We start from the raw sequence: 17,050 nt of genomic DNA on the forward strand, positions 1-17,050 counted from the left end.
ATCACACATGATTATAAAGCATACATACAATGAAACATGTTTCATAGCAATGTTTCATATGGAAATGCTTATGCATGAATGAATGATGTTTATGCTCATGCAATGCAAGTGCAATTATACAAGCCTAACACCTAGGGTGTTATAGCTTTGCGTTCCCCAAGAGTGAGAATGGGAAGAGGCAAAGTAATATGGCATTATGGGTTACTCCTTTGACGGTGAAAGTGCTACAAATCTCTAGGAAGTGTTGGAGATGTGCACTCACATCTTCATGTGCCTTTCCACAAAACTAGTTTGCTTGCACCATATTGATGAGAGCTGGCTTGAGCTCAAATCCATGGTCTCCAACATTGACTATTGGTCCAGTACAGATGTTGGTTGTAGTTGGAGCAGAGAATTCACGAAGAGTCCTGTTAGCCATGGCTTCAAATTCTTATGTTAAGCTTCGCCTTATATGGTTATCTTTCAATTTTAAAGCTAAGACTTTCTTGAGCTTAGCTCTAGTTCTCCTAATTAATGCTTCTAGATCTTCAACGTAGTTTGTCGGAAGGTCAAAACCGGTCATATATTACCCTGCATAAGATACACAAGTAGACAAAATAAGGGTAATCTTGTTTGAGCAGAGGTCAATGGTTTTCCTAGATCACATCAATAAGTATAAGTTTGTCAATACGTCCTTTGCCTATTTACCTTTCTCGACAATGGCGCAAAAAATGCTTGTTGGTATTTCTTAGCGTTGCTACTAAGAACAGAGTTTAAAACCTAACCCCTAGAAACAACTCCAGAAATGCTTATTGGTATTTATTAACGTGTCACTTGGTTGAAGTACTTAGCCACCTATTATAAACCTATATCTCCTAACTTTACTAGGTTGTCATCCCTAGTGATGATGCTAGAGATATGTGTTGGTACTACATAGTATTACTACTAGAATAATACTAAGTAGTTCTTTATTAATTATGTGACTAGAGAGAATATATATATAAATCTATGAATGAAAAGTATCCACAAGCGTACATATAATATACCATTGTAGCATTTTACCCAAGAGTATTCTAGGTATCGTTATTTATATTTTTACCACTGGGAAGGTCTAGCATGGACATCTATTGATAACTTATACTATTGAAGAAGAAGTAAACCATAGTCAATACTCTACTCACAATAGGGGTAAGTCATAGGATAAGAGATATATAAATGATAAGTAATGATAATGATAAATCACTCAGAGCACTCCTTTCTATGGCATTAGCATGGCCAGGTAGAATATTAGAGGAATAATTCCTAAGTCATCGTTAATTACAAGTCAAAGCATACATTTGATTAGTACAATTACACATAGTAATCATGGCTAAGATCATCGTCATATCTACACAGAAGGGATATTACTAAGGTAGATTAAGGGCAGAGCTTGCACTACCTTCGTAATCGGACCCTACGTGCGCCTATATTCGGGGAGTGGACTACAAAGGACTCAACGGGAGTGTCACATCCACGATCTACCACATGACCTAGAATATAGGGTGTATCCGTAGGTAAACAACGTATAAGCACCACGCTTACACAATGTCGACCACCCACCCATGGTACCTTGGAGTGAGCGCTATATGAACTTATGCATAAACATAATGATAAACTAGCTATACTAAGCATACAATCAAAGTAGACGATGAACATTATAATGAAGAACATGAATAAGATGAATACTGATATTGTCATAACAATTATAATTAGCATATAAAAATAATGGAGAAACAAAAGAGAGAGGAGTACAAAGTTTATACCAAACCACACTCTTGACAAGATTGGGAATCCAAGCAAAGTCCTACTTACCTCCCTCTAGATCTATCCTAACTAGCTATGCTCTAGAATATGGAGGAGCTCTGAGGAGATTAGGGCTTTTGTCTTCTCAAATGACTTGATGACTTAGGTTATGCCTAGGGGAGCAACATGGGCTGGATTATATAGCCCTAAGGGTCCAACATGAGCCCTTGTATCAAACCGACTTAAGCAATGGCCTAGATGCATCCTCAAAGGCGGTGGGAGACCGACATATGAAGTTGGCTGACAGGTGGGGCCCATAGGGGTCGAGCGGCCTGATAGTGGGACTAGGCGGCCCCACATGTCATCCCTTTGCTCTCTGCTTCGGTGACTTGGCTTCTTGACCCTTCTAGAGTCTTCCCATGTAGGTACCATGGCGGAACTCTATAATTTCCTTTGATGATTAGGTCCTCCTTGGTAGTTTTCTGATTAAATCCTGCTGGAAATATAGATTCACCAAAACTTATGGAATTTATTAGTTTAAACCCCTAAACATTTGTTGGTGATTATATTTATGCCCTTATGCATGTTTAATTGATGGTTTATATTGGTTATTAACTACCACTAACAGGCCCTAAACACACTAATGGGGGTCCCTAACTTATGATACACTCCCAACAGTAGTCTCTTAGCTATTTGGTTTTGATCAAAAGTACAAGACCCAATAGCTGAATACAACTAAGTGTGGCCTAATTATAATTCTGACTTTTCTATGAGGATTGTCCTACGCAACACGTACGTGTGCACCTCACTAAGAACTCCATCCCAAAAACCCAGTGGCAAAAAAGGATATGGAGAAAAGAGCATGCACACAACTTTTGTCTATATAGAGATAGTCTAGGGATGCTTTTTCTTTCTCAAGCTTTCAGTGGCAACCTTCACTTGAAACTCCGTGACCCTGTCTTTGGCTACTTGCTCCTTCACATGGCCTTGAGCCCTCGATGTCTTCTCTTCATAACTGAGCTTTGCCAAAGAAATTGTTGTAGTCGAAGTAGGCAAAGTAGTCGATGTAAGCGAGGTAGTTGTGTTATAGTAGGCTGAAGGAAGTGTTACTAGATCTCTTAGTAACACCAACTTATGTTACACGTACAGCGACAACGATGACCTCAGGAGCATTGACGACAGCTACTAAAACAACATAGATATAGAGTAACACCAACTTGTGTTACAGTAGGCTAAAAAGAGTGTTCCAATTGGCCATGTTGATTGCGTAACACAAGATGTGTTCTTTTACATTGAAAAAAGTGTCACTACACTGTAAGTCTGTAACACATTTACTTATATAGTGGAACATTTGTCTAGTGTTACAATGATTATATATTGTAACACTTTTTCTAGCTCTAGTAACCCTTATTGGAATATTTGTCTAGTGCAACACTTTTTTAGTTTTCTAGTAACACTTTCACGTCATCGTAGAGTACATAGAGTTGAACAATGGAAACCATGGTTTGTAATACATGTTTTATCTATTGTAATACATTCAAATTTTGAAATAAATATTTATTTTACCGTTAAAGGGTGGCATACACATTGCTAAATCACACAAATGTGACACATTGCAGAATCATAGGAACACAAAATTCAATAATCATCGCAACATCCATAGATCATATGAAGGTTTCAAATATAGTATTTGTTCCGATCAAGTGATAGTCCATGTACATAATGATATGGCTCTAGAGAGCAAACACCCATAGTATTGAAGAGTACAAGCCCATACTACTAGAAAGGAAAATGTGGTATCTAGAATTCTTAAATTCCATTGCTTCTTGATTCATTCTTGTACACTCCGATATAGTAATTCATCCATTAACTATTTCAACCTACAATCAGAAAGTAAATTGTAACATTACATATTATTCGATCAATATTCATTGATGTAAAGTTAAAAGCTAGTGAGAAAATACAAATATCAAAGGCCAAGCAATTGGTACTCCTTTGGCATGGGCATCACCAATGTTATTGTACCTAGGAAAGGGACTCACTAATGACTCATCTTTTGTAACAAGATGATTGATGCACACTTTGTATAATTGATTTCCTGTCTCAACTCCACAAACAAAAGTTTTCGGATTAGTGCTCAAAAGACATGCATAGGACACCATAGTCTTATTTGGATATTTTTGCATTCATGGGTAGCACTGTTGACCCAACCTACATTAATTTGATATAATCACTTAGTGACCAACAAACATCAGTTGTATATCAAGATAGTGCAGTTAGATTAAATAGAAATATTTAAATAGCAATATTTATAGTTTATATTAAATAGAAATATTTAAACCACCTTGATTTAGTCTATAAACTGCAGATCCAGCATAGATCTCGGAGTTGGAGCTGTGGCAAACGAGCCCTTAATCTCCTTGCTTGTCAACCGGATTTATTCTTTCATTTGTTTAATACTCTATCGCGTCTGATATAGGCCATGCTAAGATTGATTAAATAAACAAAAGCCAGCATAGTATCACTATATACATATAGCATTAGCCTACATGATAACACTAGTACAAAGATGATTTCTCTTAGTGGTTGCCATTTTTTTCAGGTTCATAATCGGTAGGCGCCACTAGAAATAAAACTATGAGTCTAGAACATGAACCACCCGTGTAAATTCATTTTTACTGGCTGTTTTCTTAAGTTTACCGCCAGTAAAAATACATGATTTCTACTGGCGGTAGCCTTAAGAAAACAGACAGTAAAAATGTATTTATAGTGGTTGTTTTCATAACCTAGCATCACTACAAATAATTTGAAATAAACGCCAAATATAAAAAATTAAGTACTAAAATTCAAAATTTTCAAACGATCTCAGATGGAGAAATGATCAAAATAAAAGTTGTAGATCTCGTAAAGTTATAGAACTTTGCTATTTACAACTTTTCCATTTAAAATCATTTTATATTTCAAAATGTTATTTGAAACTCAATTTTTAAATGGTTGAAGAACTCTGATCTCTTTTTAACCTCTGGCTAAAATTTGTAACTAGTCTTTATCCCTCATATTAACTTCAAATTACTTTATTTTTCCCTAAAATTTAATAAAATTGCTCTATCAATTTATTGTGTTCTTACATCTAATATTTTGGTCATCTTTACTTTTTGACATTTCAAAATTTGAGTTTCAAAAATAACAACTTCAAACAACATTTTGAAACATCAAATTATTTCAGCTGAAGAAGTCAATGACATAAAAGTTGTAGAACCCATCAAGATCTACAACTTCTATTTTGGTCATTTCTTCATCTGACAAAGTGATAGTAAAAATTGTTCACAAATGACATATCTCTTGTATAGTTTTGTAAAGGATTAAGTCCACTTTTGGCCCCTCAACTATCATGTGGTCTAATTTTGACCCCCAACTATAAAACCATCTGGTCCAGGCACTGGAACTTTCAAAACCGTTCAGTTTTAGCACCTCAGCGCGATTGAGGCGGTTTGCGTTGACGTGTGCCTGGTTTTGACCCGCCACGCTGGCATTGACCACAATGTAGGACGGCCGCGCGGATCAAAACAGGAGTCGGCCCACTCAGCTCTCTCTCCCTCTCAGTTCCTCTCCCCCAAACCCTAGACGCCACTGCCGCCTCCATCACTGCCGTTGGCGCCTCCTCCGCCGCCGGCGCCACGACCGCATCCTCTCCTCTGACACCTCCACATCCATAGTCGCCCCTCGCCTAGGAGCCCTCCACCGCCTCCATCACGTGCGGAAATGGTGACCTCAAGCGTATCCAGCCAAAGTTTGGGGACCCAAGAATCGCGATGGCGTGGCCATGGCGATTCGTCCTCACCCATCCACTATCGTGAAGGTCCACTAGAGTATACCCCAGCAGTGCTATACAAATACGGTGCAAAAGCTGCTAGGTTCATATCTTGGAGTGATTTGAACCTAGGATTGCAGTATCTGAAGTGTGCACGGCTCATGTAAGTTGTTCTCTTTCATGATTCATAGTCTGTAGATGCATCAGTGATTGAGTGTGTCTCTGATTTACTAGTTATTGGTTTGTTTCATAGGATGGTGGTTGCGACTTTTATAGATGGGTGGATCCGCCAAACTGTAGTTTCATGAAGCAACTTCTGCTTGATTTGCGAGATGCAGTGAAGTACTAGAAGCGTGCAACTAGAGTAGCTAAACATAGTTTGGAAGATGCAAGACTGGAGAATCAAAGGCTGTAGCTTCAACTGGAAGGTGCTATCAAGCACAATGAAGATAGTGTGGCCATGTTTCTTAGAGCCAGGAGAGATGTGGCCATTGTGCAAGCTAAATTGCAACTGGTAGCTCAATCTTGAGTTGAGTTAGAGGTGAGGCTAGGGAAATTGGAGATGGAGAGGAAGTTCTTATTTGGTGCTCTATTTGTGTGTGTAGGATTAGTGGCTACTGCTGGAGGCCTTGGATCATGTAACTGAATGTGTGTACTAGTAGGACTATGATGTAACTGAATTGTGGTGTTAGCCTTGATGTATTATATGTAGATATATTTCATATTAGTAGGACTATGATGTTTAGTGTATCAGTAATGCAGGAGCATAATGCTCAGGACCATGTTTCAGTGAAATGCTTAGGACCATTGTATAATATAACTTACATGTGTCTTGATATAGTGTTTAGCTTAGATGCAGCAAAACAAACTGAATGAGCTGCACACATCACATCCATCACAATAGTTGGTGATACATAGAACATAAAGTTCATTACAATAGTTCATGTTGCACACACATAGACTCATGAAATTTGACACATACATGAAGTTCCAGATATCATAGATAACACACAGACACAAACATGGGCTCAAGGATTTGGGTCTATCAGCAGTAAGGTAGAAGGAGTGGATCCCATGTGATAACTTGGAGGCTTGCTTTACAGTGCTTTCCAGACATCCCTGGTATAGTGGCCTCTAGGGTGACCTTAGCCTGAGTCCCTTCCTTCAGTGTTATCTTCACTCTTGCTAATGACTTCATAGCTTTTTGCCCATCCTACAAGACAAAGGAAGTATATAACTAAGACAAACAAAGTATATTACTATTAATGACCACATGGAATAAGCAGTTAAACTTACATGCAGTCAATAGATAACTGAGAGCAATATCTTTTGCTACTAGCAGTAGTAGATGAAGGGCATGACTTTCTTTTTGAAGTTGTTCCTCTACTAGACTATGAAGCACCAACACTTCCTCTAATAGACTATGATGCACCAACACTTCCTCTAGCAGACTGAGAAGCACCACCACTATCCCTAGCAGACTGAGAAGCACCACCACTTCCTTTAGCAGACTGTGAAGCACCAGCACTTGCATTAACAGAACTTGTCCTCCTGCTACAAGTTGTCCTATTGTGTCCAATCCCTTTACATACTCTGCACCTTATAACTGTTCCTTTCGTGGATAGCTTACCCTGAGGTGACTTCTTCTTCTCCCGATCTTGCCTTTTCCTCTCCTTCTTTGGTCTTCTAGGCATCCTTACATACCTGGGGGTCAATGGCTTTTCTCTATTTGATACTAGCCAAAAGGCCTTGCCTTCCACTAGTTGTAGGCAGTGTGCATATGTCTTGTTGTACTCCTCAATGGAATAACACTTGGCTATGAATTCTTCTAAAGGACTGGATGCATAGTAGATGCAGGAAATAGCATGAGGGCAAGGCAAACCTGACAACTGCTAGAACCTACAGGAGCAAGTTCTCTCATCCAAATTCATAATGAATCTGTGATCCTAGTAGGTTACTTCATAGCAATTGTTGCCATTGCTAATAGCATGTTAGAACCCACTAGCTATGATATATGTCATCAGCTTCTTGTAGGTGTTTGGATAGATGAGACTTGCCCACCTTTCTGCCTTATTCCTGTTCTCATGGATTCTTACCATAACTTGGCGCCTTATACCTTCAAGCATACTTATGATTGGAAGGAACCTTGCTTTCAGAATCCAGTGGTTGAAGCACTCACACATGTTATTGTCCACAGAATCATAGAATGACCCAATTTTGAACCATGCTCTACTCCAATGCTCAGGATCAGTTCTCAAAATAGCATCAGCCCCATATGGTGTCTCTTCCCTTAGCTTGTTCATGTTGTAGTTGAATAGATTTATTGATGAAGACTTTGCACATCTCTAAAAAAGCTTCTGATACTTCTTATTAGTGAACTTCTTCCTCCAGTTAGCATAGATATGCCTAGCACATATCCTATGCTCCACCTTAGGTGCCCACTTGTTTACAGCATTGATGAGCCCCTTCTGTTGATCAGAAATGAATACCCAACCATCACCATCACCAAACTGTAGGTCAGTGCTCAGCAAAGATAAGAAAAAGTCCCATGACTCCTTGGTCTCTCTCTCTACAACTGCCCATGCTATTGGGTACATTTGATTGTTGGCATCTCTACCTAGTGCACAAAGTAGTTCTCCATTGGTTAATCCCTTAAAAAACAACCATCCAGTCCAATAACCTTCCTGCAACTAGCAAGGAACCCCTTCTTGCATGCATCAAAGCAGACATAAAACCTCATGAACATGGGTTCAAGTTCTTCAGTGTCAAGCTTCACTACTATTGTACTCCCAGGATTGCTTCTCAGCAGTTCAAGCTGGTAGTCAAACACCAGAGCATACTCCCCCTTGGTTGCATCATACATCCTTTGCATCACAATTGATTTGGCTCTCTTAATCTTTGAAATACTGACATCTACAAACATTTCCTCCTGAATTGTTTCTCTCATACTCTCAACTGACCACTGTGGGTTAGCCAATATCAACTTCTCATATTTATCTGCTATTCTCCTTGATGTCACTAAAGAGTTGTCTCTCCTTGGTGGGCATGTGTGCACATCTTTACATGTGGCTATATGCCAACTACTTTCCCTTGATGTCTTTGATAGATGCAAAACCCAAGGGCACTTTGGCCATGAACAAACTGCTCTACGCTTTGTGCTCTCATTCTTCACAAACTTAATCACCTTCCTTTCTACCAGCCCATACTTGATGACAACCTCCCTAAATGTTGACTTATCACTAAAAGCCATCCTAATAGTGAATACTGGCACTAGAGCCTTAGCATCAAACTTGGGGAATTTCTTCTCCTTCCTAACCAACTCTCCATCAGATGTTTGATCATATGAATCATCCTCTTCATCAGTATCCATAGCATGGGAATCACAGCCATCCTCTTCATTAGCACATTCCACATTGACTTCATGCCTTTCCTCATCAACCACCAACATGCCTCCAGCTTTCAATTTCTTCTTTAACTCCTTTAGCTTAGCTCTAATTTGGATTGCCTCCTCATCCTCTCCACTGCTCTCATCATCACTAGGCAAGTAATCCTTGTCACTAGGATCATCCATATCTGAACTGTGTTCCTTCTGTATAGGAGCCTCTTCATGAACATACACTTCTTCTTGCATAACCAACTTCTGTACAGGAGCCTCTTTCTCTCTAACCCAATGCAAATACTTAGTAGCACCTATTAAGTCCTTCACTTGTTCTGGTGATGACATGTTCATTATAGACAAATCCTCAACCACCACATTGTCTTCATGAGGTGTTTCCATCCCAGTGCTTTCACTGTCTGCTCTTTCACTCTCCATTTTAGCATCTTCCTCCCAGTCACTACACTGGTCCTCCCCATCCTCTTCCTCCTCAATCTCTATGTCATCAACTTTCACTTCAATAAGCTCAACAAATACATCTGCAACCCCTCCATCAGTAACATATTCAGACATGTCCAAACAAACCTTATCATCTACCAAAACTCTGAGCCCATTTAGTAAATCCTTGCTAGGGAACAACCAATGGAGAAGAATAGGAACTGAAGCATTGTAGTGGTCTTTAAGATGTCTAATTACTTCAGGCAAAGAAATTTTGTCACGCTCGATGAATGACATCTCCTCATTTCCACCTAGATAATGAAGCTTCTTCCCATCATAGAAAAACTCACCACCAAAGTGAAATTGAACACCTAAGAAATTCCAAAGGGTTCATTCCTACAACAGATAGTAGAGTCTTAGGAGTACGGATCTGAGGTAACTAACCTAAGAGTACTTCCATCCCTACATGTAGAAATGCAGACAGATTCAACCGTACCTAAGCGTGTTCGTCCTCTAAGTTTCAATCCTCCAAGCCCATACAACTGCGAAGGCGACGGAGGAACTCCCAGGCGGAGGGGAGACTATGGATGTGGAGGCGCCGAAGGAGAGGATGCGGGTCGCGGCGCCGGCAGTGGAGGAGGCGCCGGTGGTGGCGATGACGTCTAGGGTTCGGGGGAGAGGAACCAAGAGGGAGAGAGAGAGCTAAGCGGGTCAACTCCTATTTTGACCCATGCGGCCATCCTACGTGGAGGTCAATGCCAGCGTGGCGGGTCAAAACCAGGCACACGTCAACGCAAACCGTCTCAATCGTGCCGAGGTGCTAAAACTGAACGGTTTTGAAAGTTCCCGTGCCTGGACCAGACGGTTTTGTAGTTGGGGGTCAAAATTAGACCAACATGATAGTTGAGGGGCTAAAAGTGGACTTAATCCAAGGAAAACTATGTTTGAATTTTCCAAATTTGAAATTTAAAATTTTCAAACGACCTCGGATGGAGAAACAACAAAAATGAAAGTTGTAGATCTCGAAAAGTTATATAACTTTGTACTTGATAACTTTTTGATTTGAATTCGTTTAAGGTCTTAAACAATCAATTTAAACTTGGATGAACATAATATAAGGAGAAAGAAAATCCATTATGGATACAAGTTAGTGTGAGGTGAAGTGGTTAGGGAAGTATTGCGCGAGGGGAGGTCGCATGTTCGAATTACGCCGGCCATGAAGCGCGTGAAAAATGCTACGACTTGTGACTTTGGTGGAGCCGGCGGGTGGCGGCCCTCCCTGGATTAAAATTATTTTTTCTATTTTTTGAGCCTGATTTACAATTTTTAAAAATCATTTCTAGCGGTGGTAGCCTTAAGAAAACAACCAGTACAAATGTATTTATAGTGGCGGTTTTCTTAAGAAAATGGTCAGTGAAAATCATTTGTAGTGGCAGTTCTCTAGAAGGCGCCTGTGAAGTTCGTGATTTCCACTGGCCTTTGGTACTGGCGGTGGATAAAAACGCCAGTAAAAATAGGATTAGAATCGCCAGTACTAATGTTCTGTGTACTAGTGTAAAAAACAAAAAAAAATACTATGATAAATGGAAAAGTGTGGTTTGTAGATAACTTTTGGTTCTTTTTTATTCAATATTTGCTGAGATTCCTTGGACATGAATCAAAATGAAAGGACGAGAAAGGAAATTATATTTATACAATGTTACAATACTATGCAATACTTAGTTTGAGTAAATTTGACACTACAAGTCTAATATATCTTATTCAATGGTTTCTTGAAATTCCTTCTTCTATAATCTTTTTAGGCCGCATTTAAGAATATGCGTCTGCTCACTTAGAAATACGAGTCAATCTTTGAGATGATTACTTATTCTATTTAAGTATTTTTGGGTTGCGTACCTACTAGTATTTATCACAGTTCTTAATAACCAAGTTTGATTGGTTGATTTGGTGGATCAGAAGATCGTATGGTTCAATATTTCATTTTGAAATTTGAAGTGACATTACCGTCAGACAAGGATAAGTTGAAAACATAAGATGGTTTATTCTTGGGCATTGTCTTATATGTGGCCTTGCGGCCGTGCTCTCTTCTCCACCTCCCTCCCTCTCTCTCTCTCTCACTCTCAGATCTTCAGCGACCTCCGCCCCGGTTGCCCAAACTCTTGTGACGACCTCCACCCGGTGGTCACGCCCGTGCCCCACCGTGCCCGCACGACTTCCTCCCTCTCTCTCTCTCTCTCTCTCTCTCTCTCTCTCTCTCTCTCCCGATGCACACACGGTTCTAGCTACAATGGCAGGTTCCGGCGGCGACGGTAGGTTCCAGCCTTCCATGTGTGTCCTCCTCTTCCTGGATCTGCGAGTTGGTTCCGACGAGCTCTCCCTCTCATCTTCCCCAACTCCAGCGAGCTTAGAAAGGGAAGGTTTCTGTGGAGGAAGGCCAGCTAGATGGTGGGGATGGCTGAAGGGCAGTTAGGGGTCCTAGCGGCGAAGGAGGCGGTCGGGCCAGCTCGGGGTGGGGGCATCGCAAGGGTGGGGGGAGAAGGTGGCACCGCGACCACGGAGCTCTGGTGAAACCCTAGCTCGCCCGCCGTGGGGCGGTCTTACTGCAGCGAAGGGCAGTCGGACTGCGGGAGGAAGAACAAGAACAGTTGCGGGCGGGAGGAAGAAGAAGAACAGTAGTGCCAGGGGCTGTTTGGAGCGGCCGGCTGTGCGGCTGGCTTAACACACGCACGGTCGTGCGTTGGCCACGCATTATCACTTCTCGACGTACTCAACTTTGACCAAATATATTGAAGAAAAGATTAATATGTGTGGTAATTATCATTAGATAGATCGTTGAATCTATTTTCACAATAAACTTATTTGGAGATATACAAAAATTGATAATTTTTCCTACAATCGAAACCAAACTTAAGAAAGTTTGACCGGCACGAATACCATAGTGACACTTAAAAAAGGAAAGAGGGAGTAATAAGATTTATGTTTTAGATTTACTACGAGAAATACTTTTATAATTGGGGCTCTTGCATTTGTACCCCTATTTTGCATCGAAATTATGATTTTGCCCATGTTTTTTTGACTTTGTGATTTTACCCCTGTCATTTTAAAACGAAGCACCACTTTGCCCATATTCCGTAATCCTCCCCTAACGGTGTTAACTTTTATACTATTTGACAAAAATGCCCATGTGATTTTGCCCCTGTTTGTTATGAGTATTTGTGATTTTTGTCCCTGGTTTGTTAGTACTATTTGTGATTTTACCCTTCGTCCAAAATATTTTGACATCAAGTATTTGACTATTATTCAAAAGATTTTGACAAATTTCAAACAATTTTTTTAACCTGCATGAACTGGCCATAGCCCACATCAATCCTAACTTTTTCAAACTTCAGAATCATTCATCGAAATGTTATCGGAAAAAAGGAAAGCAGGTCCACGATGGTTGCCTTGCTGTAGATCCAATAGCCCGCCGCCCGCCCGCACGCATCGAAGCTCGGCGAGCACAGGACGAGATCCACGATGGCCCCGCACGCGTGCGCCCCCGCGTCCCGGAGCAGCAGCCGCACCTCACACGCAACCAGAGGCTGGGAGGCGCCGCCACGCCTCACCGCGCGCACCGCCTGGCACCGCCCACTCCCGATGCGTGTGTTTTGGATGAGGAAGAGCCAAAAACGAATAAGGGGCAGTGTGGTCAATTGGCCTTTTCTTTTCAGGTTTGAATTTTTTTAATTCATCTATTCCTTGGGCATTTGACAAACATCCAAAGCAGGGGCAAACGGATAGTTCATTTTAAAATAACGGGGTAAAACATAAAGTTAAAAAACAGGAGCAAAATCATAATTAGAGTACTAAATAAGGGTAAAAACATAATTTTTCCTTTATAATTCTATGATTTACATGCTGTGAAATTATAAGGATGTTTTGAAATGGATGCTCAAAATGTTTGAGTTAGGACAAACTAACATGACATGTAAAATACGGAGAGAGTATCACAAATAAAGAGGTTATAACATTTACTCCAATAATCGAAGTGATAAAATCTTTTTAGCTGAAACAAAATTAGATACCTTACGGGTAGAGAATAGTGCTACAAATGGCAACATTTTTTTTCCAAATGAAACCATCATTCCCTATATTGGTAATGGGAAATAATTGACATAGTCGCGAATCAATCAGAAATAGTATGCACCTGGTTAAGAGTATGAGGCCGAGGTCCTCCGAGCGTGTCCACCCATTTGCCTCGTAAATATCTGAGCTAGATTGTTGTAACTTGCACTCAGTTACACAGGCCATTTTACACAAATTGCTTCACTCTCAAACTAAAGCTGAAACTGTATCTACTTCTACTTTACAAGACCAGATATTGGTATGAGAGGCATTACCGCACTCTAACTTGCAAGGGAAATGCATATTCACTAAGATAGTCAATGTTTGTGGGTCCTCTTTGTGCCCCTGTGGTACCCCTTGACAGCTGCAAAAAAAAAAAATGAATGATTGCAAAAGCTTAGCTTGAAGCTTTCATTTCAGGCCTAGCTTAGCAGATTTGTTTTGGTTAAACCTTGAATTGTTTTTGGCATCAATGATTGACCCTCCATAATCTCTAGGTTGCTCAGTAACTATATTTCAGCACGTGTTTAGACTTTGGACTTCACATTATAGTTTTACAGTTTTGATGAAAACCTTTGTTTCTGTATTTTCCAGAATCGAACTAAGAAGGTGCTAGGAGCCAGGAGGAGCATTGCTCGTTGCAACTTCTTTCTCTCTTCTTTTTTGTAACTTTTCCCTGTTGTTGGTGTCTGAAGATTTGAGATCATAAGCTTTTATCTCTGTGCCATATTGGGGACATTATTAGTATTCGCAAAAAATCACATGATATGTTAGCTGAAAAGATATTGAACTCACGCATACTGAAGTAGCTATCAGTTGTTGTACATCTATGTAATTTATCTGGAATTTTGTTTGATTAATCTATTGTCCATTAGCATGAATTACTATTCTGTTAGGGCCTATTTTGATTATGATAAATTTGTTGGCCAGATTTTTTTTACCAATTGGTTAGCAGTAGTATCCATAAACTCTGCTCCACAACTTCATAAACTCTCCTAGGACCCTTCACGTGCTCTCCCAACTTCACCTTTTGTCTGGAACAGAGTTTGTGGAGCTACACCTATTTGGTTGAAAAACGTTAAGCCAAGCTGAAAAAGGTGAAGCGAGTAGTCCCAAACATACCCACTTCTATTAAGCAGCCATGAAGCAGTAGTGGCAAGCAAGATAGCTACGCGTGCTTTTTATGAGTCATGCGGGTTTGTATGTACTACTAGTACTAGGCAGGTAGGCGCTGCTTCGCTGCGCCTGATTTTGCTGGACGCTCTTTTGTGAACGTACCACTCTGGTTGTAAAATGCATTATGTAGGTTGTTGCAAGTACCGTTCAATAGCTCCTACTTATATGCACATTGCATGCATCCAAGAGAGATTTGACTTAGAATTGGACTGTTAGCAATCAGCCGGGTAGCAGGGGAAAATTGGGGAAGAACTTGGGGAAGGGGAAGAACAAGCAGCAGCGGGCAGGAGCGAGATGAGGCAGGAGGAATCTGAATTAAGGTTCAGGTTTGGGTTACAATAATGTTCACCCTCTCTCTTTCCCTTCTATTACATATAGACTACTTTGATCCATTCTGGGCCGCTGAGCAGCATGTTGGGCTGGACGGAGCGCTTGGGCCTAGACGCGGCGGATGTCTGCTCAGGGTCCTTCCTTGGGTCATCAGGCACGGGTTCCTCGGGGGCGCTGACATTCCCCCGGTCTTGAGCGACGGCTTGTCCCCAACCCGGCGCTCGAGGAAACTGCTGCCGGAGTTGCTCAACAGACTCCCATGTAGCCAACGCCGGCGGCATATGAGACCATTCAACCAGGACTTGTTCAATAGGATGAGTCCCAGCAGACCAGCGATGCTGAACAATGCGAACTGGAACCTGAAACTGGACAAGGTCAGATGGCAATGAGGCACTTACAGGCTGGGAACCTGGTGAGTTCTTCAACTGGGACACATGGAAAACAGGGTGGATGGAGGCGCCAGGCGGAAGCAGAAGCTTGTAGGCGACCTTGCCAATCCGTTCCACAATGCGAAATGGCCCGAAGAATTTGAAGGACAATTTATGATGAGCACGGCGAGCCACATAGGACTGCACATATGGCTGAAGTTTAAGGAACACGGAGTCCCCGACAGCGAACTGGCGATCCACACGATGCTTGTCGGCCTGACGTTTCATGCGAGTTTGAGCACGAAGCAGATGTTGGCGAACCAGAGCTTGCACCAGATCACGGTCTTCAAGCCATTCTTTCAACTTAGGTACTGGTGAGGCCAGGTTGATATCCAAGCCCAAATGACGGGGCGGACAGCCAAAGAGCACTTCAAACGGGGACCTTCCCGATGCTGAATGGAAGCTTGTGTTATACCAGTATTCCGCTAAGGAGGAATTTTTTTAATTTTAACCTTTTTTTAACATAATTTTAAATCTAACGCTGTCGTTTTTTTAACTAACACTTTTGGCCGCGCCTATTGCCCTGGCACGGTCAAATGCTTATGCCGCGCCATGCATGGTGGCACGGCACAGGGCTGACGTGGCGTGGGCCGGCCGGGGGGCCGCTGATGTGGCGGGTCTTGCTGCGCCACCGACCCTGGCGCGGCAGTGCCGCGCCCTATTGCGTGGCGCGGCTGGACCAAACATACCGCACGAGTAGCCACACCACCTGGCCGCTGCGCCTACCGCCGGCCCGGGCTACCTGGATGGTAGAATCGAAATGCGTCGCGCCCGTATTTTGTTGAATTTTTTTCACGGCCAAATAGAGAATTTGATAAGCCAATGATTAGTTTTTCGTCTTTCATAATACGGTTATGCACCATTTTAACTAATCAATTACGAAAAATTGCCACCAGTGTCCAGATACGCCGGGACTGCCGGTTCCCGAACACAGGGTACTTAATCTCGCCGACAGTGCTGCCGCGACTCAACAAAACGAATAAGAAGCAAGTTGACAAGCTGCCACATAACATATTCATTGTTTTGACATAAGTTTGACATAACATAACCAAATAACCCCGCAAGTTTCGAATGCCAATATTCGTTTGACCTAAACAAACTAAGACACAGGAGTGTAAGGATCCCTCGGACGCCTCTGTCTCTTTGGATTTGTTGGCAACACATTGGGAGTGTAGCCAACATCGGTATGGTCGCGTCGACGGTGCGTACGGCTCGTACCCTGCAGGAATATGATACGCACGATTACTTATAATTCTTTATGATCGTTAGTTCATGGAGCCTACGTATTGAAACAAACTATTTTTGTTAGTACCTGTGAGGCTCCTTGGGTGCCAAACGGGGCACCACCGAGCTGAGACATGCCGATCTCATCCTGCGGCCATTCGTCCCACTGGCCGTGCTGTCCACGGAAGCCCGGGGGTTCGTCGTCGTCGTCATCGTCCTCCTCCTCGTCCTCAGTTGCAGGGTCCTTCCCAGCGCTATGATGTGGTGGTATACGCACCGCGGAAGTGGCACTCTGCGTCATCAGCTGAGAAGAGCCGGCTGGTGTCCTCAAAGAGGCTAAAGACGTGCCACCCAACCGCGCGGGGAGTGGCGGTTCCTCATAAGGAGTGTCCATGCAGCTCA

General features: G+C 41.9%; 1 protein-coding gene and 1 pseudogene across 1 annotated transcript; both read right to left on the minus strand.

Moving 5' to 3' along the window:
• Window positions 1-7,917: 7,917 nt before the first annotated feature.
• On the minus strand, window positions 7,918-9,683 carry LOC136488577 (uncharacterized; annotated as a pseudogene).
• Window positions 9,684-15,034: 5,351 nt separating this feature from the next.
• Window positions 15,035-15,652, minus strand: LOC136488578 (uncharacterized). Its single transcript, XM_066485465.1, has one exon. It carries the CDS (start codon window positions 15,650-15,652, stop codon window positions 15,035-15,037), a length of 618 nt encoding a protein of 205 aa, XP_066341562.1.
• Window positions 15,653-17,050: the final 1,398 nt, after the last annotated feature.

This window comes from Miscanthus floridulus, chromosome 10, assembly GCF_019320115.1.
Source record: "Miscanthus floridulus cultivar M001 chromosome 10, ASM1932011v1, whole genome shotgun sequence".
In the NCBI taxonomy this organism is placed as follows: Eukaryota; Viridiplantae; Streptophyta; class Magnoliopsida; order Poales; family Poaceae; genus Miscanthus; species Miscanthus floridulus.

Excerpts from the sequence above, each read along its gene's own strand:
- LOC136488578 (XM_066485465.1), bottom strand. The coding sequence starts at position 15,652 with ATGAAACGTCAGGCCGACAAGCATCGTGTGGATCGCCAGTTCGCTGTC.